Source organism: Choloepus didactylus, chromosome 1 (genome assembly GCF_015220235.1).
Source record: "Choloepus didactylus isolate mChoDid1 chromosome 1, mChoDid1.pri, whole genome shotgun sequence".
Taxonomy (NCBI): domain Eukaryota; kingdom Metazoa; phylum Chordata; class Mammalia; order Pilosa; family Megalonychidae; genus Choloepus; species Choloepus didactylus.
This window is the reverse complement of record NC_051307.1, coordinates 90,079,094-90,101,841: the sequence shown is the minus strand read 5'-3', so window position 1 is coordinate 90,101,841 and position 22,748 is coordinate 90,079,094. Positions and strand designations below refer to the sequence as shown.

At 38.3% G+C, this 22,748-nt stretch overlaps 2 protein-coding genes across 3 annotated transcripts in view; both read right to left on the bottom strand.

Annotated features, from left to right (window-relative positions):
- SEC22A (SEC22 homolog A, vesicle trafficking protein) overlaps window positions 1-14,688 on the bottom strand; it is a 121,541-nt gene extending 106,853 nt beyond the window's left edge. The window contains exons 1-2 of one of the 2 annotated variants that reach the window (XM_037836983.1): window positions 14,649-14,688; window positions 6,318-6,515 (exon numbers count right to left, since the gene is read on the bottom strand). In XM_037836983.1, the coding sequence (XP_037692911.1) occupies window positions 6,318-6,499 (182 nt within the window). In that variant the 5' untranslated portion in view covers window positions 6,500-6,515; window positions 14,649-14,688. Of the gene's footprint in view, window positions 1-6,317; window positions 6,516-13,974; window positions 14,480-14,648 lie in introns of those variants that run through there. The other variant, XM_037836989.1, reaches the window with a different exon arrangement.
- On the bottom strand, window positions 7,188-7,725 carry LOC119534546 (40S ribosomal protein S24-like). Its single transcript, XM_037837001.1, has one exon. The coding sequence runs from the start codon at window positions 7,676-7,678 to the stop codon at window positions 7,286-7,288; it is 393 nt and encodes a 130-aa protein (XP_037692929.1). The 5' UTR covers window positions 7,679-7,725; the 3' UTR covers window positions 7,188-7,285.
- Window positions 14,689-22,748: the final 8,060 nt, after the last annotated feature.

Sequence of the window (22,748 nt, the reverse complement as noted above, 5' to 3'; positions counted from 1 at the left end):
AAGGAAAAAAACAACAAAGGTTAAAGCAGAAATAAATTATATGGAGAACAAAAAAACAATAGAGAGAATTAATGAAACCAAAAGTTGGTTCTTTGAGAAGATCAACAAGATTGACAAACCCTTAGCTAGACTGAAAAAGTCAAAGAGAGCAGACCCAAATAAACAAAGTCAGAAATGAGAGTGGAGTCATTACTACGGATCCCGAAGTAATTTAAAAAAAATTCTAAGAGCATACTATGAACAACTGTATGCCAACAAACTAGACCACTCAGAGGAAATGGACAATTTCCTGTAATCACATAAACAACCTAGACTGACCCAAGAAGAAACAGATGACCTCAACAAACCAATCATAAGCAAAGAGAGCCAATCAGTCAACAAAAATCTACCTACAAATAAAAGCCAGGGCCAGATGGCTTCACAGGAGAATTTTATCATACATTCCACAAAGAACTGACACCATTCCTGCTCAAATTCTTTCAAATAATTGAAGAAAAAGGAACACTATCTAACCCATTTTATAAAGCTAACATCACTCTAATACCAAAACAAGATAAAGATACTACAAGAAAGTAAAACTATACGCCAATCTCCCTAATGGATAAAGATGCAAAAATTCTCAACAAAATACTTGCAAATCGAATCCAAAGACATATTAAAAACATTATACACCATGAACAAGTGGGGTTCATCCCAGGCAAGCAAGGGTGGCTCAACATAAGAAAATCAATCAATGTAATACAACACATTAACAAATCAAACGGGAAAAATCAAATGATCATCTCAATAGATACTGAAAAAGCATTAGACAAAATTCAGCATCCTTTTTGATAAAAACATTTCAAAAGGTAGGAATTGAAGGAAACTTCCTCAGTATGATAAAGGGCACATATGAACAAACCATAGCCAGCACAGTACTCAATGGTGTGAGACTGAAAGCCTTCCCCCAAAGATCAGGAACGAGACAAGGATGCCCACTGTCACCATTATTATTCAACACTGTGCTAGAAGTTCTAGCTAGAGGAATTAGGCCAGAAAAAGAAATAAAAGGCATCCAAATTGGAAATGAAGAAATAAAACTGTGATTACTTGCAGATGATACGATCATATATTTGGAAAATCCTGAGAAATCGATAACAAAGCTACTTGAGCTAATAAACAAATTCAGTAAAGTCGCAGGATACAAGATTAACATGCAAAAGTCAGTAATGTTCCTATATACTAGTAATGACCTAACTGAAGAGGCACTCAAGAAAAAGATTCCATTCACAATAGCAACTAAAAGAATCAAGTATCTCAGAATAAACTTAACCAAGCAGGTAAAACACCTCTACAAATAAAATTACAAAACTTCACTAAAAGAAATCAGAGGACCTAAATAGGTGAAAAGATATTCCATGTTCATGGATAAGAAGACATAATTTAAGACATCAATTCTACCCAAGCTGATCTACAGATTCAATGCAATTCCAATCAAAATTCCAACAACCTAATTCACAGACTTAGAAAAGCTAACTATCAAATTTATTTGGAAGAGAAAGGGGCCTCAAATTGCCAAAAACATATGAACTCCCTGAAAAATGTAAAGTCAGTGTCTTAAAATGCCAAGTATAGGAGTCCTGGAGATAGACATAAGCTAGAGAAGAAGGAATGATTACCTAATATGTACAGTCCTTATACCTGAACTTAAAGGTATGGGAATGGACAGGATGAATGACAGCTTGTTAATGGGACTATAAGTATCAGTGCCATATTGAAGGCAAATATGTTTAAAGGGGGTTGTTTAAAGGCATGTATTCCACAGATTAGTACTACAAATATAAATAAGAATTTGCATGACCTACTTCTAAGGTATGACACTGGTTCAAAGAATTAACAAGAGAGTGGTATATGGGGAAAACTATCTATTGCATACTATGGACTACACTTAATAGGAATACCTTACTGGTACCACACTAATAGCAGGGATAAATAAGTAATGGCTGATAAGAGCTTTGGGGTGTTTTGGGTTATGATAATTGTTTAAAATTGAGAGTGATGATGATTGCACAACTAAGTGAAGATAATGTGAGACAATGATTGTTTATCTTGGACAGAATATATGTTTTGTGAAATTACGAACCCCCTACTCAGTAAGTAAAGCTCTCAATCTTGAGGCTTGCTCTAGTGAAACTTATGGCTGTAGAGGGGAGGTTAAGCCTACCTACGGTTGTTCCTAAGAGTCATTTCCAAAGAACCTCTTTTGTTGCTCAGATGTGGCCTTTCTCTCTATAAGCCCAACTCTGCAAATAAATTCATTACCCTCCCCACTATGCAGGATATGACTCCCAGGGGAGTGAATCTCCCTGTTGACTTGGGATATGACTCCTAGGAATGAGCCTGGCCCAGGTATCAAGAGATTCAGAGTGCCTTCTTGACCAAAAAGGGGAAAAGTAAGGTAACAAAATAAGGTTTTGGTGGCTAAGAGATTTCAAATAGAGGTGAGTGGCTATCCTGGAGGTTACTCTTATGCAAGCTTCAGCTAGATATTCCAAATGGCTACAGTATGCCAAGCCCTAACCAACAGTAGTCCCAAGAATCCTAAAGAATACCCAGGTCCCTCCCTATAAAAGTTTCACTCACTAAGTTTATTATTCAGAAATTTAAATCCTCAAGACTGTTCCTACGCCAGATAATTCCCAAAATCCAGAGGCACCAGCTTCTTCAAGAACATCAACCAGATGCATCCCCCTTGCCCATAATGTCAACACCCCTTTTCAACATGAACAAGTTAGGGTGATCACTGCCCAGACATCCCTGAAGATTTAGACAGCGATCAAACAAGACAGAGAAGTAGAAACAGACAAGATAGGATTTAACAAAACATTATGAATACTGTATCTTTATATAAATTTTTTTGTGTCTCTCTGGTATTAGAACTAAAAGGAAATAACTAAAATGTTGGAACTATAACCCATAACATTCTTTGAAATTTGCTCTATAACTAACTACTTGTTAAATTATACTTTGAAAGTTATCACTTTTCATATATATGTTATATTTCACAATAAAAAAATGTAAAAAAAAAATGTGTGTATATATATGAAATCCATGTTATTGCCAAGAACTAAAACTAAAAATTCTCATTGTCCAATCCCTTTTTGAATGCTTTGCTACAGAAATAACATACATAACAGTTTTTCTATGCATGATTCTGAAGGACATATGATCTATTTATTCCTTTAGATGTTTCTAAATTGTATTTATGGATAAGGCCAGACTAGATCTCTGCTCATTCATACCATTCCTAAATTCTCTCATAAAATTACTTTTTGCATCATTCCACTTATTTACACTAAGAAATGATAGAAGAAAAATCATACAAAGCTCAAGATTAGAGCCGCTGGAAGAATGCTATCAAACACCACTTATCCCTCTTTATGTACATGAGGTCTCCGTAACATAAAAATAACTTTTTATCTGATGGATGCTGTGAATCCTTAACATCCTGTTATTCTTTCCTTCAGTCACAAGGAAGCTCACAGCAAAATTTGTAGTTCTATTCTAACAAATGAATGAACTAAACAGTTTGCATATCCAGAAGGAAATGTTACCTGGATTTATTATTCTCCTATCTCTATATTCTTTCATCTGATTCCCTTACATGTATTCTTGAATTACTAATTTTTTGTAAAGTGCCACAAATCCTTTGCGGAATATGGAATACAAATAAATATTACAAAATCTAGAATTTACAATTAATAACTAAACAGAATGGAGGTGTGGTATTAACATTTTGCTACATTCTACTCTACTTTTAAGCAAATAAGGCAGAGGAACAAAAAACATTTGCAAAAAAAAAGTTTTTCACTTTTCACTCCAGAATTAATATACACTCAAGTCAATCTCCTATAACTTTGATATCTGTCTACAGTACTATACAATAGCAAATAAAACACAGAATAATGACTCAAGGCACTAAAAGAGCCTGATGATTAAACAAAATAGTAAAATGTTTCAAGTATTTTCTCCAAAAAAAATAGAAGTTGGCTAAGATGTCATTTTAGATATATTTTACTACAACATTTTCTAGTCAAACCCAAAGAAAACCCACTTAAAGATAGCAGCCCATTATCTTACCATTACTCAGGTAATTGAAGTAATTGTAGACATTCTCTAAGGTAGATTTTGGACATTACTCTAAACTCAGCGGGCGTTTCCACCCTCATAGTTTTAACCACTTCTATGCGAATGATTCCAAAAATCTCTATCCATCTCTGCTGGATGCCTTATCATAACCTCAGTTAAAATGCTCAAAAATGGAGCTTCATTACCTTCCTCTTCCCCATGCCCCATAAACAACTCTTTCAAAAGACTTCATTTCTGACAATGGCACCATCATTCTGTCCAATTCCAAGGCTTCAAGTCATCTTTGCCCCTTCCTTCTCTTCATCTCTGATATTCTATCTCATCAGGCTTGACTGTTTTCTTCTTTTGAAGTGCCCTTCTGGTTAGCATTTTCTTCTTAATTTGCACTTTTATTTTCCTGGTTCAGACCCTAATCATAAATACTCTCAATACTATGACAGCTTCCAAGCTGTCTCTGTTTCATCTCTCTCCCCTCAGACTTGCCATTGTATCCCATATTCCACTGTCTTCGCATTGTTTTATCAAGTCAATTCCCTCTAACCTGCACTAGAGGTTTTCTATAACCTATTATATCAAAGATTATATCAGTATGAACTTTCAGGGCAATATAGTCTCTGGCCCCACACTAATTATCACACATTTTCCTGTAACTATTCCCTAAATTGCCATCCATTACATGAAGCCAAAAAGATTAATACATCTACCATACTAACTCACATGCTTTGCTTGTACTGCCTCTCCTCCCTATACCTGGAATGCCCTTCTTCCTGCCTTAGCCAAATCTTACTAATTCTTTAGAACACTGATTCAGGTTTCATCTCAAAGAATATAATCTGCGTATTATATTCCATATGAACCTTGTTCTCATCTGATGTCCTACTGCATGCACAATCAGTATAAAATGGCTCAGAAGTTAACTGTTCTCTAATTATTTCATGTGTACGCTCTCCAAGGTGGTCTCTCTCATTCCAAGGGCTTCAATTACAAACTATAAGCTGACTCCCAAATCTAAATCTCCATACTTGTCCTCTCCACTAAATTTCAGATTCATACATCCAGCTGCCTACCTGAGGGTGACACTTAGTGTCTAATAGGTTTCTCAGACTTATTAAGTCTAAACAGAACTCTTGACTTTTACCACTGAAATATTTATCTCCCAGTCTTGATCATTTCAACCCCATTATCCATCCAGTTCCTCAGGCCAAAAATCTACAGGTGATTCTTGATTTTTCTCTTGCCCTCATGTCCTACTTCAATCCATTAGGAAGACTGGCTGGTGCTACTCCCAAATATAGTCTAAACCCAACCACTTCTCCTCATTATCACGCTGTTCAAGTTACAAATATCACCTCTACTTGAAGTTCTCTAAGAATCTCCTAACTGATCTGTTTCCACTCCTCCTCCCTTACAACCCATTTGCCACAGAGCAGCCAGGACAATCTACTCAAAGCCAAAACCAGATCATATATCTCTTCAGCTTAAAATTCTCCAATAGCTTCCTATACATTAGACTCAATTCAAACTCCTTATCACAGAATATAAGGCCTTACATAACCTGCCCCATCCCTACCTTTCCAACCTCACCCTCTGCCACTCTAATGCTTCATCATCCCTGGATTTCTTCCCATCCCTTGATCTTTATTGAAGGGCTTCTACACTAGCAGTTACCTCTGCCTTGCTATTTATCCATAGCATCCTTCACATAACTGCCTCCCTTCTCTGCTCAAATGTCACTTTCTCAGACATGCCCTTGACCATCACAGTTAAAGTCACTCACTATCCCATCGTCCAGTTTTATTTTCTTCATAGACAGTAAAGTGATGAGTGTTGTCTTTTCCCCTAGAATGCAAGCTTCTTTAAGTTCTTTGAGGGCAGGTTTCATGTAAGATTTTTTTAAATTTCCCATTACAATCTGTCTGCCACAATCCTGGGCAGGCAAGAAAACCAATAAACACCTAAAGAAGGAATACCTACAATCTGTGAAACTATAAAATTTTTGAAAGCCAGGTAGAAATACAGAGAAACTGCAAAAAGAGCAGTGACATGATGACTATTTGGTATAAGTTCAGAATCACATGAACAAGCTCTCCTAATCTAATCAAACACTAATTTATATTGCAATTGTTCAAAATTCATTAAAATGATAACCACCGGGCAAGTAATTCTAAAGAAGCAAATTGAAGTCTTACTTAATGTTATAATGTCCAGTTTTCAATGCACATCTATCAGGAAGCTGAGCAAGTTTCTTCGAGAGTAATTTAAAATACTTTCTGCACTCCTCCACTCTTGTGCTTTGTTCATAATCTGTAGAAGCAGAAAGTGGCAGTCCATCTCTGACACGAATGACTGAGGCAGATAAAATCACAGACATTTCAACCGTTTAGGTCCTAAAACAAAATGAACAATTGGCATTAGATAAAAATTAAAGCCAAAGCTGATAAGCATATGTAAAATGTTCAACTCACTAACATTCAAAGAAAACTAATTAAAACAATGGCATACCACAGAAATTACTGAAAACAACTTAAATATCCAATAATAGGGGAATGGTTAAGTAAATTATGGTATACTCATATGATTCAGGGGAAAAAAAGTTATGTTTGTGAAAAAACTATAAGCATTTGTTAAAATGCTTATATTTTAGGTGAAAAAAGGCAGAATACGAATTGCAAATTTTATATTCCATAAAGATAAAGAGAAGGAAGGAGGGAGGGATAAGTGGAGAAACAGATACCGGAAGGAAAGATATTAAAATTAGAATAATGTTTATCTCCAGGAAAAAGTGTTATGGGTGATTATCTTTTAATGATTTCCTAAATTTTCACAATATTGCATGTTTAAAATAAATCCTAAAGTCAAAGGAATACTGGTTTTAATACTGTTCTCAATCTTTTTTTTTTTTTTTTTTTTTTTTTTTTTTTTTTTTTTTTGAGTTTTCATGATGGAATGTTTAATGGGACAATGTGAACCCTGAGCATCAATCTAAATCTGTCATAACAGCAGAACTGATTTTGTAACACTTCAGTAAACTTCAAATATATTTCAAACAACCAAACATATCAAAGTTTTTAGTTTTATTAATCCTCTGGTAAAATCTGCACAATCACGGATCAAGTCATTGAAGAGTCTTTACTCCTTCTGTTATCCAATCTCCAGCTCACTTTTTGCCAGCACCAACATTGGCCTTTGCAGTCCCCCTGACTTTCTTCATTCTGTTCTTGCGTTCCTTTCGCTGTTTTCTGGAGGTCTTTTTCTTCTCATACAGACCATGTCTTGCAAGTCTGTGTTTGGGTTCATTTTTCTTTGCATAATCTAAGGAGTCATAAATCATGCCAAAGCCAGTTGTCTTGCCACCACCAAAATGGGTTCTGAATCCAAATACAAAGATGACATCTGGTGTAGTCTTGTACATTTTGGCTAGTTTTTCCCGAATTTCTGTCTTAGGTACTGTTGCCTTTCCAGGGTGAAGAACATCGATGACCATTTGTTTCCGCTGAAGTAGTCGGTTGGTCATGAATTTCCTGGTCCGGATGGTTACCGTGTCATTCATGATGGCCGATGATCCTCAAGCAACCAGAGAGGAAAAGAGCTGTTCTCAATCTTTTTACCAGAAAGCAAATCAGAATGGCAGTTTTTATTGGATTCTGGCCCCGCTTTGCAAAACAGATAAAAGGATTTCATAGGCCTATAGAAACTTTGATATAATACACAGTAGTTCTCAAACTTAAGCTTGCATAATAATTGATGAAAGTATGGTTAGAAATGCAGATTTCTGGGCCAACACTTCCTCCCCCAAATTCTGATTTATTGACTGTGTGGGGTAAGGCTTGAGGAGATTCAATTTTAGCAAATTCCCCAGATGATTAAAATGCTTATTGTCTAAGGAACATACTGTGGAAAAACACTGAAATAAAACATATCCAGTCTAAAATTAAGTGATAATTATTCTCTCCCAGGCCATCAGAGCTCAATGCCTCTAAATGCTTCTCCTTCACTAGCAGAAGGGGCAACTGGTGAAAATTCAAAAGAGTCACAAAAATTCCGTAGGCTTTTTTCAAAGATAATGTATGTCAGAGACAAAATTAATCTAACTAACTGCTTCCCCATTTGGACTAGATCAATATTATCCCATTCCAGAACTGAAAACTGAGTTAGTAATACATCAAAAATGCTACAGAAAACCAACCGGTTCTGAGTTTGGGAATCAGGACAATATCATTTGTGATGGCAATTGATCTGAGAATAAAAATTAGCCCAAATAATAAAGTTAATGCATTAAATTTACTTCTCCTTTCTCCCCTTTTCATGAGGAAATGGGAGGAATAACTAATTATTAATGTCCTTACCCTTTAATATTTTCTACTCTACTTTTTAAAAAAGAAAACAAAAACAGCAGCAAATTAAATTAGCTTCTTTTTACCCACAGCGAAACCTTCAAACTATAGTGGCGCTATGACATATCCAAATCAGCATTATTTTCTTATCCATCTCATTTCTTTTCTCTCCTAAAAGCACAGGCAAGAGAAAGCTGAGACCTATCAAGGGATTGTATCTATACTAGAAACCCCTTTAAAATAATGTACCACGTTTTATTTAATTGTCATATTTAGCCAAAATGTAAGAAAGTAGGAAAATGTCTTACTTCATACCATTAAGCATTTACTATTTAAATATAAAATTTATGTCTTTCCAGAAATACACTGCAACACAATAACCACCCTGAGAATTAATATGAGGGCAGGGTTGTGACTTATAGGTTCCAAATATCCATATTCTTATTATTTAAAAATAAATTGCATTCTTTTATGCGCGATCTTTCTAGGATCCTAATGGAAATACTAGGAATAGTCTTTGTTAACAGGGTGCCAACGTTTAAAATTACTCTTTTCTTTTTAAAAATTTGGATGACAAAAATACAATTCATACTTTCTAAAACATACACAGAGAAAAGAATTTCAACCTTAAGATCCATTTATTTAACAAACATTTAGTGAGCACCTGCTGTATGCCAGGGACTATACCAGACATAGAAATACATAGTTCCTACCTTCAAGAAACATCAGTCCAGAAATTACAGAAAAGCAAAAGAGCAAAAACAATGCAAGCTATGTTGCCCTCCATTTTACTAACTGGAAAACTATAGTTAGACAAACTTATATTTCAGTTATTCCCAATACACACCTTTAGGCTTATAATCAAAAGGAGAACACAACAGTCATACCCCCTGCCAAGATTCCTAAAAGGTTGCCAGAGGATTGTTTCCATTAATCAGTAGACAAGATTTTTTTGAGGTGCAGAAGTTAAATCTCTTTCTCCAAGACTAATGCGATCTAGCATCCAAACCAGTGAAAGTTAAGGAAGCAAAAGAAACTGGTCTGAATGTCCAATCAGCAATTCCAGGCTAAGCTTATGTGCAGACAGATTTCAATCCCAGGAGGATAAGCAGTCTTCTCTATCAGCTCAGTAAACATGTCCCTTCCCCCACCTTATCTTCTTTTAACCTTTGATTCTTAATACAGTTTCTTTAGAAAAACTCCAGTCTTATCCGTACTGTAATACTAGAAAAAGGAATCCGTCCACATCAAGGCCAAGATAGGGTAGAGTATCCTTAGAGTCTAGGCAGTGGGAGAAACAGAAGAGAGACAGTGGAACAGGGGAAAACAAGAGGTTACAACAACATGGGAAGATTGGAAGTGATAGCTTTTATCTTAACAGGGCCACAGATAAATTTCTAGGTCCATTTGTCCTCTGTAACAGAGAGGAAATAACACCTATGCCTTTAGACAGCAGCAGAAAACTCATAGGGAATCTTGAGTACCAGCCTATATTTCCTTTCTCCAGTGGCAAGTGCAGGAGGAAAAAATTCAAATTAGAATCTAAGTTGGTCTGGTTAAACTTTTATGTACAGGTTGAGGAAAATAAATTCCCACAATGTCAAATTGTAACAACAGTGGATAGCAACCTTTTAGATTCAAGATAGCATGATGATGACCCTCTTTTTCAGGACCTTGTAGAGTGATGACCTTGTAGGAAGGGATAGGCCTTCCTAAAGAGGCAACCTCTCAAAAAGTAAAGAACAAACACTTAGAAGAAAACATAGGGAAATATCTTTCGGACCTTGTATTACCAATAGATTCTTAAGACTTTACACCAAAAGCATGAGCAACAAAAGAAAAAAAAAATAGATAAATGGGACTTCACCAAAATTTAAAACTTTAGGGCATCAAAGCATATTATCAAGAAAGTGAAAAGACAACTGAACAGGAGAAAATATTTGGAAACCATATAACTGATAATAATATATAAAGATCCCCTACAACTCAACAACAAAAAGACAAACAACCCAATTTTTAAAATGGGAAAAAGATTTGAATAGACATTTCTCCAAAGAAGATATAGTCATTAGGAAAATGCAAATCAAAACCATCCTCTAAAAGGGCTATTGGGAAAAAAAAAACAACAAACAAACAAACAGAAATTCACAAGTGTTGGCACAGATGCAGAGAAATAGGAACCCTTGTACAACGTTGCTGGGAATATAAAATGGTGCAGCCACTGTGGAAAAGTTGGGTGATTCCTCAGAAAGTTAAACTTAGAATTACTATATGACCTGGCAGTCCCACTCCTAGGTACACCCAAAAGAACTAAAAGCAGGAACTGGAACAGATATTTGTACATCAGTGTTCGTCACAGGATAGTCACAATAGCAAATGGTGGAAACAACCCAAGTACACAACAACGGATGGATGGATAAACAAAATGTGATATATACATGCAATGGACTATGGCTCAGTCTTCAAAAGGAATGACATTCTGATGCTTACTACAACATGGATCAAGCTTGAAGACAACATGTTGAGTTTTATTTAAGCCAGATACAAAAGGACAGCATTCTGCGATTTCACTTATATAAAATAACGAGGATATACAACTTCATAGAGACAGAAAATAGATGACAGGTTACCAGGGGCTGGAAAGAGAGAATGGGGAGTCAGTGCTTAATGGGTACACAGTTTTCTGTTTGAGGTGACAGAAATGTTTTGGTAATGGATGGTGATGGTAACAGAACATTATGAATGTAATTAATGACACTGAATTGTATGCTTCTAGATGGTTAAAATGGGAAATGTTATATTGTATGTTTCCACATCAAAAATAATAATAAACAAAACCCAACAAGTAAATACATTTTATATCTACTTTCCAGCAAGATGGTTTCATAAATACCTCTTTTAAGATAAAAACATTTCATACAGGAGTCAATCACTTTTATTTTAGTTCATCATTTCTGAAACTTCAATCATTCAAGTTCCACTTTCAGAATTATCATACCTGTGTCCTGCCCATACTATTATTTACCATATTAATATAGGTCTTTCAACTGACCTACCTTTTTTTAATGCAATTTTACTGAGATATATTCACACACCAAATAATCCATCCAAAGTATACAATCAATGGCTCACAGTATCATCATATAGTTGTGCATTCACCACCACAATCAATTTTAGAACTTTATTACTCCAAGCAAAAAATAAAAATAAAAAAGAACACCCAAAATATAAAACATCCCATACCCATTATCTGCTCCCCCCATTTTTTTTTTTTGTCTTTATTTTATTACTCATCTGCCCATACACTGGATAAAGGGAGTGTCAACTGACTTACTTTTACCCTAACCTAAATTATATCTGTGAAATCAGTTCTGAGCCTGTGCCAGTTTGGATATATTATGTCCCCCATAAAGCCATGATCTTTTAATGCAATCTTGTGGTATATTTGGATTAGGCTGTTTCCACAGAGATGTAACTCATCCAACTGTAGGTGATACTTTTGAGTAGATGATTTCCACTGAGGTGTGGCCCCACCCATTCAGCATGGGTCTTGATTAGGTTACTGGCGTCCTTTCAAAAGAGCCATCACAGGCCCAGACTGCTGCTGACACTTTGGAGATGTTAGCCCAGAGCTTGCTCTGGAGAAGCTAAGCCCAGAGACATTTTGGAGGAAGTCATTTTGAAACCAGAATCCTAGAGCAGACGCCAGCCATGTGCCTTCCCAGCTGCCAGGTTTTCCAGAGCTATAGGCCTTTCTCCAGTGAAGGTACCCTATTGTTGATGCTTTAGTTTGGACACTTTTATGACCTTAGGACTGGAATTTTGTAACCAAATAAGCCCCCTTTATAAAAGCCATTCCATTTCTGGTATTTTGCATAAGGGTAACATTAGCAAACCAGAACAGAGGCATTAGGTTTTTTCCTACTAGAAGTTAAAGTAAATGAAGAATTATTTTTTGTCTCATAGCAAAGTTTTGTATGAAAAAATTTTTAAGAATTATATTTTCAAATGTTCATCTGCTTATCACTTAAATCATCTTGTATATCTTATGACTAAAGTTTGGGAAAGACAACATTAGTACATATTATTAAGTATGCTAGCTGAGATCTGTGGAAATGGGAAAGAGTCATTTAGAGAGAAAGCTATTACTAATTGTGATGCACAAGGTGGGGGAGCTTTAATGCAAAAGGGGGAAGGACTTACACACAGCAGAAATAAGCCAAAAGGCACCTGGGAAGACAGAGCATGAAGAGAAGGGGAAACAGTACCAACGACAGCCAAAATTTATTCTGCAACTTTGCCTGTTCCCCCTACTTCATTCACCAGCAGCCTCTGAGATTCTTATTACGGATGTTACACTGCATAGTATGTGTAAGAACTTAGCAGATTATCCCCACACCTAGGAACAGGGCCCCCAATACATGCTCAAATGTATCAATCCCCAACATTTATGTAGTACCAGACAGTTCACAAACAGTGAGGTAGGGATAACCTCCATTTTACAGATAAGAAATAGAAGTGCACTTTCTTAACGTCAGACTGCTAAAATATGGCAGAAATGGTACTTAAAACTAGTTTCTCATACCTCTACATCACTGTGCTACTTCAGTCTCCCAAAACCATCTGGTGATACAGTTACTCATTTTGAAATAATAATAAAATAATGACTTACATTTCCCTTAAGAGGCAGTACACTGGCAGTTAAGACTCTGGAGCCAGATTTCATGGATTCCAATCCTGGCTCCACCATGTACCAGATGTGTAGCTTTGGGCAAGCTAATGTGCTTTTCTATATACCTCAATTTCCTCACCTGTAAATTGTGGCTATTAATAGTATCTATCTCAACAGGTTATTTTAAACACTAAAGGTAAAGCACCAGAAACATTTTGCATTGCAGAACATAAATACTATATTAAGCATCTGCCATTCTTTATTGACAGGCACTTAACACACATTACCTCACTTAAGCCTTCCAATAACCTGCGAAGTATGTATTATTATCAGTTCCATTCTACCTATGAGGAAATTCAAGCCCAAAGAGGTTAAGTTTCTTACTCAAATACAGTGAAAAGGTCAGCCACTCCTTTGTCAAGACTGGGCTTTTTCACACACCAACATAAAACATACTTAGATATTAAAAAAAAAAAAAAAAATCAGCCATACACCAAAAAAAGCATTAAACTGATGTGATGGTTCTCAACACAGGAAAGGCCCAAATGGGCCATTAAGTTAGGGAATGGTCACAGGTGTCAGATCCAAATACAATCTTCATATACCAAAAATGGTAGGTACCGTTCAAGTAACCTCCTAATTCCTTACACTCTCAGCACATAAGCAAATGTGAGTAACATGGAATGTAATTCAGAGATTTTTAAAAGTGGCTGTTAAACCTGTCAATAGGGATCGAAAAACCTCTCGTCTGGTGGTGGTGGCACTTTAGCCCTGGGCTGGCTTTATCCTGGCTGCACAGTATAGGAACAGGAGCGGCTAGAGCTCAATCTCTCCACCTACCCCAGGTTGATGATCCAGAAAAATAAGGAAACTAAGGAGTAGGAAGAAGGTCCAAAGCTGTTTTCACCAGCAGAGATTCAAGCCGAGTCGGCCTCCACTTTCGGAGCCTTCCTCCACCTGTTGAGTTAATAGCTCAGGTTTCCCTTATGTCACATCTTTGCCAAAGCGGGCAAGTCTCTGGATCAATGTTCATTCAAACCCACAAAAACGCAAAGTAAGTCACTGATTCCAATACCACTCTGCCTAGGAAAATGAGATGCCTCCCTTTCAAGCCCTCTTGGGCCACCTAAACGCCTTGATGGTTCTTCGTGTTTCTGACAACTGGGCCTCGGAGAAACTCCCTCTACCCGCTGGCAGCTTAGAGCGACGGTCCCTCCCCCTCGGACACCCAGGCCCGGGCTGCCCCATGCCCGGGGTAGATCAGCCTAGGGGCAACTGCCTACCGCGCGGCCCCAAAGACCCCTCAAGCCGAAGGGGAACGAGTCCCACTTTCCCGCCCCTCCCTCCAGAGTTTCGTGGCTCCAACGACCCTCAGCTCCCGCCCCCAAGGCTCGGGCTCAGTTCCTGTCCGGGATAGGTCTGTAGTTCCCAGGGCTAGGGCCAAGGGCGTCGCGGAAGGCCGGGGTCTGAGCCGCCCTGAGAAGCAAGAATAGGCTGAAGACGCCAGGTTGTACCTGTCGAGCCGGGACCCGCCGCTCCGAATGACGCGTCTCGCAATGCATTGTGGGGGCCAGGGCGTGGCCTTTTCGCGGGGCAGCACCGCGTCCTACGCGGCCTGCGCCCGGCGGAACCAAGCCCCGCCCCGTAACCTCGGCTCGCTCAAGCCAATCAGATTCTGTGGGAAGGCCACACTGACTCGCCCCTGCACGGGGGCCCACGTTAGTCCCGCCCACTCCAGAAGAGATTGGGCGCTTGTCAAGCGCCTGAGCCCGGAGATGGGATAGTGTTTTGATGACAGAACTATGCTGGCCCTCAGAAATATGGATAATCTCCCCCGCCTGCCACCCTGTGATTGGAGGCAGTTTGTCTCTCACACGTGGCCCTACAGCAAATACTTACCCTGCCGCGTGAAAGTAAGGGGAGGAAGGAAATGCCCCCTTTGGGTAAGTAAGGAGCTTTTATCGGTCTGCCACTACACCCACGAAGGAACCTTACTGAGACAGAGAAGTGCTGCATGCCGGCCCTACAGCCCCTTCCAGCCTCAGCATAGGTCATGCAAATATTTACCCAAGCATCTACCACGTGTCAGGCACCATATTACAGGAGTAAAATAACACACGATGAAATTTGGGTGCAATGATGTTTTAATGTTGGATTATCAGGGAAGAGCTCTCTGAAAAAGTGCGTTTTTAGCTCCATGCATATGCAAGAGCCTTCCAAAATGTTCCCAGGCAAAGGGGACATATTGTGTGAGGTGACTTGGGCATGAAAGAACTTGATGTGCTCTAGGAAGACAAACGAAGCCAGTGTGGCCAAGTGTAAGGAGCAAGAGGCTGAAGCCAGTGTGGCCAAGTGTAAGGAGCAAGAGGCTGAAATAATTAAGGCAGGGGCTACATCATGTGGCCACATTATAGATTTCAGACTGTATTTTGGAATATATCCTAAGGTCAATGGGCAGCTAATAGAGAGTGTTAAGTATGATCTGATTTACATATCTAAAAGCTTACTCCCTCTGTTTAAGGGAAATTGATTGGAAGAGGGCCAGAGGAATTGCTCAAGGCAGTTGCGTTAGTCACAGACAGAGATGGTGGCTTGAACTAGGGTAATGGCAGTAGAAACAGAGAGAGGTGGGTAACTATAAATAGGAGGTGGAATCCAAGGGACCAATAATGGATTGGATTGCAGGAAAGGGTGAAGAAAAGAGGAGTATTAAGGATGACTCCTGTGTTTCTGCTTAAGTAAGTAGTTGGATTTGGAAGCCATTTAACTGACTGGGAACATAGGAGGAGGAGCAAATGGTTTCAGATGGGTTAAGTTTGAAATGCTTATAAATGGGAATAGCAAACAGATTTGGAAAGGTAGGTCTGGAGTTCGGAAGAAAGATCTGGACTAATTATATAAATGTGTGGTTGTTGGAGTGTAGACCATATTTAAAGCCATAGGTAAGCACCTAAGGAGAGAGTGTAGAGGGCCTAGGAAGGAAGCCTAGTAGAAAGAGTGAATGAAAATGGCAAACTTAATGCATGCTTCAGTGTCCTCCTCCATAACCAAAGGCTAAAAACAAACAAATAATACTGCACAGTTGGGACCTACTTGGATAGTGCTCTCAGTCCATTGGTGTGATACAGGGAAGAGGAGGAAGAGGGAGGAGAAGAAAGGCATGGAGCAATAACCAAGATGATTTCTTGAGAAATCCCAGTAGAAGGAGTCAGTTGAATCACTCTCTCCCCCTCCATTTGTGCACAAGCAGGGACAGCCACAGGTGTCTGCCCCCAGGGAAGAAAAGTGAATGCGGTGACTGAGGCTAAAAAGTAGGGAAGCATTCCAAGTTAGTCTAAATAAAGGTTTGAGTTTTTGAACAAAGTAAAGTAAAAATAAACTGGAACTAAACTATAAGAGGATCTTCACATGGGAGATGGCAGGAAAGAGAGTGAAGTAAAAACATGCTAAGGTTCTTATATTGCTTTGGGAAGAATATATAGATAGATTAAATCTAGATGGTGTTGGAGAAATTTAAATATGGCATATTGAAATCTTTAAAGAATGGTGCTAACACCTTGGAAAACTACTGGGCAGTGTCTTCTTAAGCTGAACATATGCTTACTCTGTGGCCCAGCGTGTCACTCCTAGGTGTATACTCAGCAGAAATGTACTTATATGTTCACCAAAAGACATTTATACAAGAATGCATGTAGGAGCACTTTTTATAATAGCCCCAAACTGGAAACAACCCAAATGTCCATCAACCATAAATTGGATAAATTTTACAATGTTCACATACTGGAATACTATACATAAAAGAGAATGAACATTTTACAACAACACACAAAACATGGATGAATCTCATAATCATATAATGTTGAGCAAAAGAAACCAGGCACAAAGGGTGCATACTATATGATTACACTTAAGTAATGTTCAAAAACATGCAAAACTAATATTTGGTGATGAAACTCAAGTTATTGGTTACTGTGGTGGTTTGAAGTTGTATGTACCCAGAAAAACATGTGCTTAAATTTAATTCATTCTTGTAGGTGTGGACATATTGTAAGTAGGACCTTTTGATGAGGCTACTTCAGTTTAGGTGTAACTCACTTCATTCAGGATAGGTCTTAATTCTCTTACTGGAGTACTTTATAGACGGAATGAATACAGAGAGAGAGAGAAAGAAAGGCATGGAAGCAAGAAGCTGAAATAAAAAAAACCTGGATGACAAGGAAGAGCCCAGTAGATCCTGCCAGGTACCTTGCCATATGGTGGAGGAGCCAAGGGTTGCTGGCAGCCAGTCTTATGGAAGAAAGCATCGCCTTGATGATGCCTTGCTTTAGACATTCTCGTGGCCTCAGATTGTAAGCTAATAAATTTCCACTGTTTAAAGCCAATCTATTTCATGGTATCTGCTTTTAGAAAAGGATGAAATGAAAACAGTTACCTTATGTGGTATTGTTTGGAAGGGGACTCAAGGGGGCTTCTGGACTTCTTATCTTCTTGATCTGGGTGCTGGTTACACCAGTGAGAAACTGTGCTAGTTTGAATCTGTTATTTACCCCAGAAAAGATTATGTTCTTTTAATCAATTCTTGGGGAGGCAGACCTGTTGTGGGTGGGACCTTTTGGTTAGGCTATTTCAATTGAGATATGACCTAGCCCATTCAAGGTGGTCTTAATCCCCTTGCTTGAGTTCTTCATGAGAGGATAAAAGACACATGAAACTAAGAGAGCTCAGAGAAGATAAGAGATGAAATCCAGAGTTTTCCCCAGAGAAACTAAGAGAGGAAAAGCCCAGGGAGGAGCCGAGAGAGAAAGCCATTGAAATCGGAGCATAGGAGAGGACTAGCAGACATCACCATGTGCCTTCTCATGTGACAGGGAACCCTGGATGCCAGCAGCCTTTCCTCACAGAAGGTATCTTCCTCTTGATGCCTTAATTTGGTCATTTTCATGGTCTTAGCACTGTAAATTTGTAACTTAATAAACCCCCATTGAAAAAGCCAACCGTTTCTGGTTTTGCATTTCAGCAGCTTTAGCAAACTGAAACAGTAATTAATGAAATTCCACCAAGCTATACATTTATAATTTATGTACTTGTTTAGTATGCATTTTATTATTCAATAGAAAATTCACATTTAAAAACTGTTAAGGGTGATTCATCCATGAATGAGTAACTGGTACCAGGCTGACCTTCCTACTACAAACAATAGAAAACTAGACCAAATATATGAAACAAATTTTCAAGCATTTGGCAATAGGTACAGTAAGACTATGATTCTGGGAATATGGAAAACAAACAAAATGAGTACAAATATTGCCCCAGATTTCTATCTGGAGGTATTTACTGGACCCACACACAGGGTCAAATGAAGCACAGAGTATAATGCTTTTGCTAACTAAGGAGACAGAAATTGAAATTTAGAGAGGCTTAGGCAACTGAAATTTTCAGGGCAGAGCAACAAAGAGGAGGGAGATTCATAGAGAAAGATTTCCAGAAATACGCATAATAGTCCCTTTGAATCATTTGCTTAGGCACAGGGCTCAACTCTGTGAGGCTGGTTAAAGAACAACTACTGGGGGGAAAAAAAAACAATACTGGGAACTGTCAGCTGAGCAACTACTAGAGCTTGAAGAGGGTTTGGAAACATTCAAGTTCTGACCAACTGGAGAAACCTATTGAACACTAAAGTTTTTGGTAAAGAGACTCCAGAAATGCCACACTTTAGAAATAAGGCTAACCTAGCCTGAAAATAAAGGCTATTCGAGACCCACCCAAACAAAGCTTAAAAACCTGATTTCCAAATAAACTAACTGCTTGCTTGGATGAAACTTAACAGTCCTTAAAGAAGACAACAAAATCTAGGCATTCAAACATGTAACATCCACAATGCCCTGCTTCAAATAAAAAAAAAAAATTACTAAACATATGGAGAGGTAGCAAGATGTGAACTTTTAGTGGAAGAAAAATCAGTCAATAGAAATAGAGCAAGAAATGACAAAGATGATGAAATTAGCAGATAAGGACATTAAAATAACATAAATATGGTCAAGAATTTAAAAGAAAACATGAACATAATGAAGTGAGAAATGGAAACTATAAAAAACAACCAAATCAAACTTCTAGAGCAGAAAAAAATACAACATCTGAAGTAAAAAATTCCCTGGATGGGCTTAACAGCAGATTAGACACTGTGGAAGAAAAGATCAGTGAATCAGAAAATAGTGCAAAAGAACAATTCTACACTGAAGGACTGGGAGAGAAAAAAATGTTGAAAAAAATCAACAGATTCTTGGAGAACTGTGGATAATATCAAGTTATCTAATGTGTCATCGTAGTTCCAGAAGGAGAAGGGAACAGATAAAAAATATTCGAATGAAAAATGGCCAGAATTTTTCTAAATTTGATGAAAATCAAGGATAAATACAAAGAAGACCACAAGACACATTATGGTTGAACTACTGAAAACCAGTAATAAAGGGAAAATATTTTTAAACGACCAGAGTAAAACCCATCTTACATACAGAAAACAAAGATAAGAATCATTACTTATTTTACCTCAGAAAGAATGCAAGAGAGAAGATAATGGAATGGCATCTTTAAAATGCTGAAAGAAAAAATTGTTAACCTAGAATTCTATACCCACCAAAAGTATTCTCAAAAAATAAAGGTGAAATAAAGACATTTTCAGATGAACAAAAGAAGAGAGGATTTATTGCTAACATACCAGAAATATAAAATACGTTAAAGAAAGTCCTTCAGATGAAAGGAAAATGACTGCAGATGGAAGCTTGGATTCACACAGATGGATAAAAGAATACCAAAATGGTAAATAGGTGAGTAAATATAAAGGTTTTCTGTTTTTAGATTTTCTTAAAAATATAATTTTAAGAGAATAAATAAAACCAAAGGTTGGGGAGAACCTAAGATGGCAGCTAGGAGAGACAGGGCAAAAAAACACCTCCAAGAAAAATAATATGTAAAAACCAGAAAGTGACCCAGAACACCAATTCCAGCAATGCATCAGCTGGACAAGGTCTGCTAAAACGACAGGGACTGTGCAGTTGGTGAAACCTGGAGTCTGCATTCTGAAACGAGTGAGTAAGCCAGCTGAAAGTCCCACAGCCATGCTGCGGTGCGGGGAAACTGCGAGTTGGCATTTGGAGACAGACTAGTTCGTTTAAAAAAAAAAAAAAAAAAAAACGGGAACGGCTGCAGATACGGCAGTGAGAACTGCGCAGCGAAGCACTGCAGGAGCGGGCTGTAGCCAATGCCTCAGTGTCTGGCATGGAGGACAGCCCTTCCCACACCCGCTGCTGATTGTCCTGGGGCCAGAGAGACAGAGGGGAGAGCCAAAAGGAGAAAGAAACTGCACCCCTTGCAGCCGGCTTCCCGGCGTGCTGGCAACACTCCTGCCTGGGGCTAGACCCACAGCCCAGAGCTGCTTCAGGAAACCCAGTCTGATGGGGAGTATATCCCATGGCACCGCGCATACACCACAATATCGGCCATGGACAGGGGCCTTGGGTGCACCCACAGCTAGTTGTCCCGGAGCTGGGAAGGCGGAGCTGTGCGAAAAGGGGAGAGGGGTTTGAGATGCCCCGTTCAGCCATTTTTGCATCAGGCTGGGAGTGCCCCTGCACAGCCGGGCGGCCTGGGGCTTCCCTTGAGGGAAGGCACGCACTTGTGATGTAGCACAGCCTTCCCTCAGCAGAGGTCCTGGAAGATCACAGTTATCAAGCAAAGCAAATGCCAAGAGGCCAAAAACAACAGAAAATCTTAAAGCATTTGATAAAAGCAGACGATATGGAGAACCCAATCCCAAACACCCAAATCAGACGATCAGAGGAGACACAGTACTTGGTGCAGTTAACAAAGGACTGCAGTCAAAGAATGAGAGCATGGCACAGGATACAAAGGACATGAGGAAGAACATGGCACAGGATATAAAGGACGTAAAGAAGACCCTAGAAGAGAATAAAGAAGAAATTGCAAGAGTAAATAAAAAATAGAAGATCTTATGGAAATAAAAGAAACTGTTGGCCAAATTAAAAAGATTCTGGATACTCATAATACAAGATTAGAGGAGGTTGAACAATGACTCAGTGTCCTTGAGGACCACGGAACAGAAAATGAAAGAAGAAAAGAAAGAATGGAGAAAAAAATCAAAAAAAATCAAAATGGATCTCAGGGATAGGATAGATAAAATAAAGTGTCAAAATTTAAGACTCATTAGTGTCCCAGAAGGGGAAGAGAAGGGTAAAGGTCTAGAAAGAGTATTCAAAGAAATTGTTGGGGAAATCTTCCCAAACCTTCTACACAATATAAATACACAAAGCCCAGCAAACTCCAAATAGAATAAATCCAAATAAACCCACTCCAAGACATATTCTGATCAAACTGTCAAATACTGAAGAGAAGGAGCAACTTCTGAAAGCAGCAAGAGAAAAGCAATTCACCACATACAAAGGAAGCAACATAAGACTAAGTAGTGACTACTCAGCGGCCACCATGGAGGCGAGAAGGCAGTGGCATGACATATTTAAAATTCTGAGAGAGAAAATTTCCAACCAAGAATACTTTATCCAGCAAAGCTCTCCTTCAAATTTGAGGGAGAGCTTAAATTTTTCACAGACAAACAAATGCTGAGAGAGTTTGCCAGTAAAAGACCTGCCCTACTTCAGATACTAAAGGGAGCCCTACTGACAGAGAAACAAAGAAAGGAGAGAGAGAGAGAGAGAATTTTAACAGACATATATAGAATCTTACATCCCAAATCACCAGGACACACATTTTTCCCTAGTGATCATGGATCTTTCTCCAGAATAGACCATATGCTGGGACATAAAAGAAGCCTCAAGAAATTTAAAAAAAAAATTGAATATATTCAAAGCACATTCTCTGACCACAATGGAATACAAATAGAAGTCAATAATTTTTTATTTGTAACTCCACTATTTACTTCCTACAGGATGTAAAATACATAAACTCTAATGACAAATAAGTGATTTTGGACTCAATGTAAAATATGTAATTTTTGACAAGAACTATATAAAGGCGGAATGGAGAAGTATAGGAACATGGTTTACGGGTCCTATTGAAGTTAAGTTGGTATCAGAGAAAACCAAGATTGTTATGGAATTAAAAGGTTAAATTTAAGTCCCACAGTAAACACAAAGAAATTATCAGAGAATATGACCATGGAGGTGAAAAGTAGAGTATGGGTTATGAGAAGTTGGGGAAGGGATAATGGGGAGTTAAGAAATTAGTGTATGGTTGCTGTTTGAGGTGAAGGGAAATTTCTAGTAATGGATGGTGGGAAGGAGATAGCATTACAACATTCTAAATGTGAGTAATCCCACTAATGGAATGCTAGGGAGGGGGTGGAATGGGAAGATTTAGGCTGTATATATGTTTCCACAATTGAAAAAAAAAAACTGTCTAAATAGATGACAATTGAATGCCAAGGATGATCCTGGATGGTATCTGAGGATGCAGGACAGGAGGCTCAAAGGTACACAGTTGGGGCATAAGAAAAAAAAAAAAAAAAAGGTAATAGAGAATGTAAGCTTTGTATCAATATTGAATTTCTTGAACTTCTTTGCTGCACTTAATGGGATTGCATA